We start from the raw sequence: 11,516 nt of genomic DNA, 5'->3' as shown, positions 1-11,516 counted from the left end.
TCTAGCCGTTTGAGCTGTTCGGAACCAGCTGGCCCAGGTGCTGAGCTGGGAAGGGAATCGGCTTGTCTCCTGCTCTCTCCGGCTGTGCCTCACCTGCCCACCTGACCCTCTGCACTTCTGTGCCCCCAACACAGGGCTTGAGGCTGTGAATTTCTAAGGCCCTGGCCTCCACTGGGTGAGAGAGTGGAGCCACGTGACTCATTTCAATTTGTAAAACAGACCCATTCTAAAAGGCTGAGAGAGAGGTGAGTTTGCTGGGCCTGCCAGTCAAAGGACAGGATGCGGCTGTGTGTGGGGGGGTACGTAAACAGCACATCTGTCAACCCCCCAGTCCCACTAGCCGGTGGGACAATTTTTTTTCTTTAATGGTGAGAGGACAGGCCTTGCGGCTCTACAGCTAGGTCCTCTTACTCCTCAGGAGGTGGGGACCTCGCCTGAGCGTCTGATTGCATTGAAGTCTCTCAGGCTCACCCCCCTCCCCCCACCCCAGCTCGATTCTGTCACTTTAAGTCCAGCCCCTGAGAGATAGCCAATAGGAGCCAAACCATACATCAGTCTCCCAGCCTTAAAGCTACAGTAGGGTTAGTGGGCTCCAAGTCTCTGGTGCCCGAGCCTCCTCCACGGCTTCCCATCCCCTCTGCCCGCTGGAGTGTGTGCATGAGTGGGAGCGCTGGGCTGTGCGCGCACGGCTCTCTGCCTCCCTCTCGCCCCGCCGCGCCGCTTCCTCCCACTCTGCCTTCTCCCGCTCACTGTGCCCCTGCCCGGACTCGCACCTCGCCTGTGCCCTTCACTCGCTCTTCCGCGTGATTTCCCCGCCGCCTTTCTCTACCAACTGGGAATGCTAAAACGGGACTGATGGACGTGTCCGAACTCTGCATCCCGGACCCCCTCGGCTACCACAACCAGTAGGTGCTCTCTTTCTCGGTCGGTCGGTCTGTCTGCCCTTCTACCTGTCCCGCTGTTTCTGTCCTGGGTGTCGCAGTTCTCCTTTGAGGCATTTTTGAAGCGGCAGGAACCCCGGGGGCGCTTGGGGGAAGTCGGAGGGGGAAAGCAGCACACTTCCTGGGTTTCCTTCTGGGGGGGTGTAAACCCTCCTCTAACTTTTCCCGCACCCCCTTTTACAAACCCTCACTTTTAGGTAAGAGCAGCGTCTTCTCGTTCACCTTTTCTTTCTGATCTTCCCCGCGGCGAGAAAATATTTGAGTTTCTGTGGAATAGGGAGGAGCTAGCCCAGAACAGGTGCGGGAATGTCGCAAGGATGTCCTGTCCCGTCCGAGAAAGCCCCCCCGTGGGCCCTTTGACTTTAATATTTCCATACTGGGGACCAAAAATGATCCCGGCAAGGGGGCGAAATCGAACGTGCCGCGCGGGTTCGGAAACTGCAGGCGGCCAGCGCTGCCTCGCCCCGCGGTTCCGGTGGGGCGCCCCGAGGGCGCGCACGCGGCGCGGTGGACCCGGGGCGCCCCAGCTGCGCGGGCGGCGCGGACCGGGGCGCAGTGCGCTCCGCACGCCCTGCGAGGGGAGCCCGCATCCCGCTAGGGGCGGGGACAGCCGGTCCGGTGCTGCGGCAGAGGCAAAGTTGTTTCGCGGCTTTGGGGGAGGCTGCGTGCGGCGGAACTGACGGGCGTGATTTCCGTGCCCCGGGGCACCTTCGCGCTCGCCTCTCAGGAACCTGGGGTTGTCCGAGCGGCGTGGGCGGCGGCGGGGGCTGCGGGACCCTACTCCCAGGCACCGCGGGCCCCGGGTTTGGGCGGCGCGCCCGGCGCGCAGAGTGGGAAAGTGGAGAACCGATCCCTCGAACGGCCTGTCCAGCTCCGGGTTCTCCGGGGTCCTGCTCTGGCCACCCGCGGTTTCCCTCCAAGGGCCCTCCGCGCCCGTTGCCCCACCTGCTCCGCGTCCCGCCGCGCTCGGGGCTGGTGTCCCGGCGTCTGCGTGCGGGTGCGCCCAGGTCGGTCCCTTGGAAGGCTTAAAAGAATAATAAAATGGAAACTCTAGGTTCTCGCGGACCTGCTTAACTTCGTGCTCTTCTTCTTTTTATTTTATTTTTTTCTGAAGCAAACTAAAATACCAAAGTCAGCGCTGGCTCCACCATCCTTTCATTTTTGTACCCCACCCCCAAGGATCCACGACATCCCTGAAATAAATACTCTGGATACTGTGGGGTTCCAGGAAGTGTGCTTAAACCCCTCCTCGCTGCCCAGACTGCCTCCACCCCGGTGGACCACGCGGGAGACAGGAGGCAACTTCACAGCAGCGTCTCCTGTCGATGACCAGACTGTCCCAGTCTCCACACGGACCTTTTTAGGTTTTGGTTTTAGGATTTCCCGGGGCAGAGGGTCCTTTAGGTGCCGCCAGAGTGTCGGAAGAAGGAGATGAGTTGGGATGGGCGATAAGGGGAGGCTTTAATTATAATGGATTCAGATGGCCATCAGCCTGGAAAGTGTCTTTTCGTTCTCTTTAAAGGTTACAGGATCCTAGCTTGTGTGGCTGGTGGGGGTGGGGATGGGGTAGTTCCTACCAGGCTCTCTCCCAAAGCCTAAGTGAGAGCCGCCAAAGAAGCCTCCGGGTGGGTGGGGCAACGAACAATGTTTGGTGCTTGTGGGACATTTCCTCACATAAAATTACCAAGTACGACAAATATTGGATATTTAAATTATTTAGGTTCCCTCTCTTCAGAGGTGACTTCTTTGGCTAAGCTCGAAATATCTATGTATTTGTCGCTGGCTCAAGTCACAGCCAATAAATATGAAAATTCGTATGGGGGAAGTACATCCGTTCATGATGTTGACCAGAAAAGCAAGGAGAGATGGAGGATTTAGCAGCTGGGTAATCCATCGAGGTGACGGCCACCCTGACTTGAGTTTGGGGAGAAATATGGGCAAAGAGGGAATGTCAGGGAAGCAGTGGAAAGGGGACTGAGAGAGTAGAGCTCCTGGGTGTCTGGGAAGGGTCTGAAGCGGAAATCATTTATGAAGTAAGCCTGACAGTGGTTTGGATTCTCTAGCCTCCCTGATTTCTTTGCAAAGAATTCACTTCTCCACGGGGCACAGGAAAAGCCAGAAATATACCCGCCAACTCTACTGAGGAACTAAGCATCCCTGTGAGATACCATTTCTCAAAGCGCAGGCAGGACCTGCTGGGCGGGCGGCAGCCCCTAGCATTGGGGGAGCTGGTCCCATGTAGAGACCTGCGCCTCTGCCGGAGGGTTTGCATCTTCTGTGCTGCAGGGGCACAGAATTTCCAAGGGGCGGCGGGGGTTTGCATCTGCTGTGGTGCAGGGGCCCAATTTCGGAGGTCAGAGGCTGGAGTGTGGGGGAGGCATCTTTCTGACCTCACCCCCCAAGGCTTCCTGACAAGTAGCTTTAGAGCTATTGGTAGCAAAGTAACAAAAGGGGGGTGGGGGGGCTGCATTCTTTGGTTTGTTGGAAGGACAGTAGGATGAATCTATCTATTACCCATGGTGCTGATGTTTCTCGGGGAACATATGTGTGAGTGGGTTTGTGTGCTCTGTACACACAGTTTCCACCCATGTGGCTTAGTCGACATTCCGGGACTTGAGAAAACCCAAGGGCACAGGGACCATAGTCCAGCCAGAAAGAACTCTCCAGCCCTCCTCTCACTTGCTAACATACAGAGAGCATTTTTTAAAGCTTTAGGTTATTCTCACTTTCCCAGGTGAGAAATTAACACACACGCACGCGCGCACGTACATACACTGACACGGATACATCGTACCTTCATACCTTTCTCTCCTTCATTTTCATTTTCCTGTAGCCAGTCCTGTAGGTGACTCCATTACCATTTCTAATCAATATTTTATGTACATATATAATCAGCCAGGGTAGAAGTGAGTGTGCTGGCTTGCACGTGCCTGTGTACAAATGTGTCCCTGACCCGACTGGCTGGCGACCCTCAAGCAAGGGAGCGGGGAGGGGGGGCTGCCTCACCTACCGTCTGATGACCACTTTGCTGTTGTTAAAGAAACAAAGAACAAACTGTCCTGAAGCTAAAATATGTGGGTTCACACGTAGGAAGAAATGCCACATGGTAATTCAGAATCAGTGACCCAGAGAAAAACAAAGGGGAAATTAATTTTTAATGGTACATTTAAAAATAAATCAGAATGAGGACATTAGTCTTGGTTTTCCAAGGGAGGGGCTCTAGGAAATAAACCTTTATGTGCCTGCCACCCTTCTGGAGGTGCGGGCTGCTGTGGAAGAGGATGCGGTGACGGGAGGCTGGACTTGTTCAGAGCCCCAAGGCAATGAGCTAGGAGGAAACAGGTCAGTGTGGAGGGCTCCAGTCCCAGGCAAAGCCCTTTCCAGCTCAGTGAGATCCTGACATCAACTGGAAATTTCCTCTTGGAGCTTATTATTTCCCCAACTCCATTTTAGAGACAATCCTCTATTTTACCAATAATTAGAAACTATGAAAAATGTTTCTTAAAAGAATATATACATATATATGTGTGTGTATGTATATATGTGTGTGTGTATATATATGTGTGTGTGTATATATGTGTGTATATGTGTGTGTATATGTGTGTATATGTGTGTGTATATATGTGTGTATGTGTGTGTATATATGTGTGTGTGTATGTGTGTGTATGTGTGTATATATGTGTGTGTGTATGTGTGTGTATGTGTGTGTATATATGTGTGTGTGTATATATGTGTGTGTGTATATGTGTGTATGTGTGTGTGTATATAGGTGTGTGTGTATATATGTGTGTGTATGTGTGTGTATGTGTGTGTATGTGTGTGTATGTGTGTGTGTATATATGTGTGTGTATATGTATGTGTGTGTGTGTGTGTATATATGTGTGTATATATATATAAACAACCTGGCCCACCAAACAGGAACCTTTTCATTCTATTGTTTTGGAGTAATCAAATATTTCATTTAGTCTGAAAGAGGAGGGACAGAGGGGACTTTTGGGGAAAGTGCTGCCAGGGGGGTGGCTGTGATAGAGATTTCTTGGCCCAACCCTGCCTCTCAGGGTGCCTCCGGCTCTCCCTCAGGGGCCCTTGTAATTTTGTCCAACATGTTTCATTTGTGTTCCTGATAACTGGACATTCGGCCAAATGTTCTTTTAAAGGTAATCTAAACTCACGGAAAAAGTTTGTCTCCTTCTTTGGTCCTCAGCAAAATGCCTTGTTTCTTTGGAGTGCTTGGTCCTGGGGAGATCTGCGGGAGTCTAGCAGGCCAGAGGAAGGGGGTGTGTGAGGGAGAGACAGAACGTGTGTGTGTTGGGGTGGGCCGCGGAGTTAGCTGTGTGAACCAGCCAACTCAGGAGAGAATTCAGAAGACAGTCAAGCAGTTACGCAAGACACAGGACGCCTTTGACGCAGTCCTGCAGTGCCCTTCTCTAGAACTTGTCTGCCCAGATGCCTGAAGTGGCTTCCTCAACATGACTGAAATTATTTGTGGTTTGAATTTAAGGGGAAGGAATAGCATGATTTAGACCATAATCTACTCCTTCAAAATGATGTTCAACCCTGAACTCCCGACGCTGATGCCTTCCCACACTGGCCGGCCACCATCGTCGGTCTCTGTCCGTCCCTCCCCAAGTGAGACCCTCCGAGTGCTCTTCCAGCTTGAGCGGGGGGTGGAGGGGGGTCGGCACAGAAACTGTCACAACCACTCACAGCTCCTCTGGGAGATTGTCTGGGGGTCTGGTGGCTCTTGACCTGATGTTCCTGTGGGAGACCCCCGCATGACTTGAGTGCTCAAGCTCTGATGTCCTCCACAGCCACTGTCATTCCTAGAGGGTGTGTGGGCCCACGAGGGGGCACCGAGTGGAGAGTCAACACACCGTGCCAGGAAGCCCTCAGGGGTGCGACTTGGGGATGGGCTGGGACCAGACAAATCTGAGCGTACAGCCCGCCTGTTTGCCCTTGAGGCCATTTGCTGATTTCTAGGGATAATCAAAGGTCTTTTTAGCACCGCAAGTGCTGGTGACCCCTGACTGGGCCTCAACCGTGCTGAGCCTCTTTCCCGGTCCCTGTGGCCGCCTCATACCTCCAGGGAGCTGTCATATTCATGGCCATTCCTCAGAGGAAGGGCCCATAGGCTTCTGCTGATCCTGGTGTCCCCTGGCGGGGCTGGGGTGGCCTGGGGGAGGATTACATCCTGGTGGCCCCACGGTTGGTGTGGCCTGGTCCCTGCGCAGGGAGGCTGTGGTGTTTATAATTGCAAATGTAATTAGCAGACCAGCTCTGGGGGCCTGGGAAGCTCAACTTCTCTGCACATCACGGTGACCCCTGTGATGACTAGCCAGGCAGATTAACCCTTACCCGGCCAGCCTGTCCCCTGCTTCTGGTGAGGCCGCTGACCTTTTGACTGATAATGGCAGAGCATCTTGGGTAACTGGTGGCAGAGCTGGATCCCTTCCTCAGAGGGGATTTCAGGGCAGTGACTGGGAGAGGTCCGTATTTGGGGGGTTATGTCCTCCCCAGGCCACTGGGCAAGTGATCCTTGCCTCTTGTAGACAAGCATGACCCTGTGTGGCAGGCTGCTCTGGAACATTCTCTCCCTCACTTTCCTGGCCATGCTAGAAGGATGTGCTCAGAAGACTTTGGGGCCATGCTGGTTGGTGGCTCTGGGGGCCTTGTGGGAGAAAGCTGGGCTCCAGAGGGGACACATCATAACTCTCAGTGAGCGCTCTTGGAGCTCCGTGGGCAGCGGGGAGGTGAATGCCTGCTGGCTCTCCCTGTCTGCCGGGTATTCCACAGGACTGGGCAGCCACGGCCGGGCCCACTCAGGACATGCAGGGGGGCAGGCCACAGGGGAGGGCATGGGTTTCAGTTTGGCCCAGAGACCCCCAACCAACTATCTGACAAGAGACCTCGGAAAACCAGACAAGGAAGGAAACACGGAACCACATGGTCTTTTTTTTTTTTTTTTTTTTTTTGGCACCTGCCGGTCTAGAGCGCCATTCTGTACTGCTTAGGATTCGAATAGAAAGGATCTTAACACCACCTTTATTTATAAGCAATGGTTTACGGGAGTCTCAGGCTTTTTCCTGTTGCTGTTAATGCCCCACCTGTAGAAGATAGCTCTGAACCCCCAAATATCAAAGGCTACGTCTGTTCCTAGAAGAGCTCCCACTGTGTGCACCTGTGGGAGAGTGTGTTGGGGTGGAATTCCCCTTGAAGATGGGAGTCGCAGGGGGCAAGGGGCTCTGCCGGTGCAACACAGCCCCTGCTGCCTGCCGTACCCCTGCCTGGGCTGAGGTCAGGCTGTGGCCACATTCCAGTGGGGGCTGCCAAGCCTTGGGGTTTTTCCATGGAGCGAAAGGGAACGCCATAGGACCCAAGGGCTGGCTCTCCCTGTAGCTGGAGGAGTTCACTCTTTCTTCAGAGCCTCTCTTCAGTTTTCTGGCCCCGGGTGAGGTGGGCAGACTCCGGAGAGGGTGAAAGGGCAGTGCTGTCCTTCTCGGCAATAACGGAGGGCCACACTCAAAGGAGCATTTGGGCCGCTGTATTCAGGTTCCCAACTTCTCTTCCTGCATTTAGCCATGGACAGTTTAGTCAAACGTTTTCCTAAATCAAGGAAAATCCTACCCGTTAATCTGTCCGGGGGACTTTCAGTATGGAATTGGACAAGGTGAAAAAAAAATCTATTGGCTAAATGTCTTAAATTCAGAGTTATATGCACTTGAGTTAAAATAAACCACCAAGCAAAAGTTTTCCTGGGGGGTTAGAGCCATAATCTTTTGTATCCTCATTTTGCTCTGCTTTTGGACGATACACATTTTAGTCCCACAGAAGTTCCTTCCCCTGTCCCCCAAATCTCTCTCTTCTGTTACTTAGGACTTAAAAATATTCTATTCAATACTGTCATTCAGCGTCCCTGGGATTGAGCCTTTTCTGGGAATGGTTTTCTGGATAATGTTATTTTATTTTCAATGTTATTTCATCCAGAGGTCAAAGGGCAGTTAAACAAACTCCGACAAGGTTTTGTTTTTATCTTCTGGTTTCAAATGTGATCAATTTTCATTTAAAACTATATCCGCGTCCTCTCGTGCCCATGACGGCAGCAGTCGGCCGCACGCCTGGCTGTCGGTGTTGACTGAAACCCTCTGCACTTAAAATTGCACGGATGTGAAGTACCCAATTAGAGTGAAGCTTTTCTACACTAAGTGTTATTTTAACTTGGCTCTTTTTTTTTTTTAATTGCTTGAATTACCTTGAATTCATAAATTATTTTTTGTTGTCTTATTAATTTTTAACATTCCATTACACTTATTTAGATTTACGTTTCGGGTATTTTCACCAGGTTTGTAGTGTTAGAAAGGTACCTGGAAAAGGGGTTTTGAGTTTTGCAGGTCTTTTCATGTGTTCTTGGTTTCCGAAGGGCAAAGAACAAATACAGTGCAGCCCTGTAGGGCAAGGTGAAGGATGCGAAAGCTGATGTTTTAGACGAGAGTTCTCGTATACAGTGTAACATTTTCCTTTGTCTTTACTTACCCTTTCCCTCTATCTTCATTACAGTTTGCTCTAGGTTGCCCTTGTCCTTTTTATCCCTCTGTGATTGTGTTTTGGAGGGAGTGTAGGATCTGTGCGTCTGTCTGTCTACCTGCGTGAACGTGTGTACACGTGTGTACGTGCACACGGGAGTGTGTGGGTACGTTCGTGCCGTTTTGAGGTGCTGAACGTGATTAGTCAGGGGACGTCCCAAAGCGGAATGCCTGTTGTCCACCCTGTTCTGATTCGGCCGTCAGTACCTTCATCCACTGTCAGTCCCCTGCTCCCATGTTTTCGGGGAGACAGCAAGAAGGGTGAAAGAGCTCCTGTTTACAGGAAGATTCCGGGTTAGTGGTGTCTGTTGCCCGAGGAACAAGACGATAGGGACTGGAGCTATGGGTGAGGATATCAGGAAGCTCTAAACTTTATTCAAAACCAATTTTTATATCTCTCATCTCATCTCACTGCCTAGCGCTTGGAGCTCGAGTTTGGGATCTTAGTGATGCAGAGTGAATGAGCTGGCGTGTGCTTTTGTTTTTGCCTCTGTAATCGATCAGCAGAAAACATTCCCTTTTGATGGTGAAACATCCCCTCAGCACACATGCAGAGTGCGGTATTTATCCCTTCCTTTTCGCCTCACTCTTTGTCATCTGTCTCTTGGGTGTGTTGACATTGTCTACCTAAGCAGTCAAGCTAACAAGCTTTGCCAGAAAGAACACCGCTTTTACAGAAATAATAGCAATAATGCGATGGTTGCAATAATTATGACAACGGTAATAACAGCTTGCAGCTTTTTCTTCCCCAAAAGCGCAAAGCAATTCTCATAACCGGTTTTCTCATAGTAACCGGGTGAGGGTGGCTGTGTCTTGCCCCCCCTCCGAACATAAATGTTTTGCTGCAAACAAAAATATGCGAAGGCTTCAGGTTTGCTTGTCTACATTCATTCTGGAGCTAAAACTGCCTGGTCTCTGAAATCTGAGCAGACGGGTAGAAGAGAATACGGTGTTAGGCACACAGCCCCCCTGAGAAATGCTGGGTGTGTTGCCTTTGAACTGGGAAGGGAGAAATGCTGCTTGTAAGGGATGGTGTGTCAGGTCTGACCCCTCTGCCACTAGCTTCCGAGCTGCATGCCATGCTCTGCTTCTCGGTCCCCCCACCTTCCTCGGCTCTTCTGGCAACCACCTCAGGAGAGGTTTTAGACCAAAGGCACACAGAGGACAAGGGGGTTTATGGCTTGGTGCATGCAAATAAATGGGAAAAGAACCGTGTGGAGAGAGGCAGAGTCACCTCGTCACCCTTGATCGCCTTCCTGGCCATTCAGCTTCTCCCAGGCTGTCGTTCCCTGCTCCTGGGCACCTCAACCTGCCCTCTGGAGGCAGAGATTAGAGGGAGGGCACCAGGGAACTGACCTGCTGGATCCCAGTGACCCCTCTTGTGACTCCTCATGCTGAACTCCCAGACCGGACCGGCCCCTCTGCACACCCTGCTCATCTGTGCCTTACTTTTGAAATAGACGCTGCCTTTGTTACCTTCCCTCGCATTCCTTTTTTTTTTTTTTTTTTTTTTTTTTTTTTTTTTGGTATGTGTGCCTTGGAAATAGGCAGCCTAATACACCAACCTAATGTACTAGGGAGGGCCTAATAAACTAGGGTCCCACGGCTGGCTCCATTTTTTTTTTTTTTACTTTAATATTCTTACTCGTATTCTTACTCAATTTTTTTTTCTCCAAAAACAAAACAAAACAAACCCAAAGCTCAGGGCTTTGGGTTATTAATTGATTATTAACTGATTCAACAAACAAAACATCCTACCCCCAAGGAATCCCAGCAAGAGTCTGGCTGTGCCGCTCAGGTCAAGAGCTGCCTTCTCCCCTCAATCGGTGAGAAACGTTATAGCTTCAATTCCCTTGTTGGACCCTGCGTATAAAATTAATTCATGAATAATAAAAACCAATCAGTCTTGTTGAGTTTAAGAAGGATTAGGAGAAAGGGTGTTTTTTCTTACAGAGAACATTTGGAATGTGCGTGTCATTGTCACCGAGTGTTCGGAGTAGCTTGAGCGCGCCTTTCTTCACAGCAAATGAGCTACTTATTACCCCGAGGTGTAGCACATCTTTCTCAGCTGTAAGGCCAGCTTGCTGAAGACTATTATGGGTTTCCCACCCACTTCTCTCCCACAATCCCATACCCCAAACCCATGATAATTCATTGAAATTAAGCCAGTTTCCTGTGTCAGTGGCACATAACCAAATAGCACCAGAACTGGCGTTGCATTATGAAGAGGCTGGTTTGTTAATGCAATGGAGTCCTTCTTGCTTTCCCTCCCCTTCCTTTCCCTAGGAAGTAATTGACCAGAAATTTACATGCCTTTGCAAGAACTACAGAAATTAGACTTGTAGATACTCTTTTTAGTTTCCATTAATAGTATCTACCTCCCAGGGTTGTTGTGAAGATTAAACAGAGGTAATTCACAAGTGTTGGAAACGTTGTGGGTGTACATTAAATGTTCCACGTTCCTATTAATTTTTTGATGTCATCTTTCGGAAGTTACTTTTCATTCCTTTGACATAACCTCCCAATGATAGCCCTCCTCAGCAGTGAGATTGGGGTGCTTGAACTGATTACTTCCTTTAATGCGATCAGTGTGGCTTGGGTTTCCATATGTAACACAAGGGGATTGGAGAGGGAATTATGATATGGGGCTGGGATGATGAATAGGAAATATTCTCTGAATGAATCTCTGTATCCTCCGACTCATGGGTAGAGTTACCCAATAAAGTACAGGACACCCAGTTAAATTTGGATTTTAGATAAACAACAAATAATTTTTTAGTCTAAGTATGGCCCATGCAGTATTTGCTAAATCTGGCAACCCCACCCATGGGTGTTTTCCTTAAATTGATCTGATTAAGAAATACATCTCCCTTATTTTTTTCTGCTTTTGCCAAAGCCCAAGAGAGCAATTATGTGTTTAGTTTTTTCAATTGTTTTTTAAATGACTATCTTTAACTTTTTGCCCATATTAACTTGTTAAGTTGGCCACATCCTT

At 50.2% G+C, this 11,516-nt stretch overlaps 1 protein-coding gene across 1 annotated transcript in view; it reads left to right on the top strand.

Annotated features, from left to right (window-relative positions):
• Positions 1–855: 855 nt before the first annotated feature.
• The window catches only part of ESRRB (estrogen related receptor beta), a 103,195-nt gene continuing 92,534 nt past the window's right edge, over positions 856–11,516 (top strand). The window contains exon 1 of the mRNA XM_008699400.2: positions 856–905. Coding sequence (XP_008697622.2) covers positions 856–905 — 50 coding nt within the window. The remainder of the gene's footprint in view (positions 906–11,516) is intronic.

Source organism: Ursus maritimus, unplaced genomic scaffold (genome assembly GCF_017311325.1).
Source record: "Ursus maritimus isolate PB19 unplaced genomic scaffold, ASM1731132v1 scaffold_25, whole genome shotgun sequence".
Classification (NCBI taxonomy): Eukaryota; Metazoa; Chordata; class Mammalia; order Carnivora; family Ursidae; genus Ursus; species Ursus maritimus.
The sequence above is the reverse complement of the archived record's forward strand: the minus strand, read 5'-3'. Positions and strand labels throughout refer to the sequence as shown.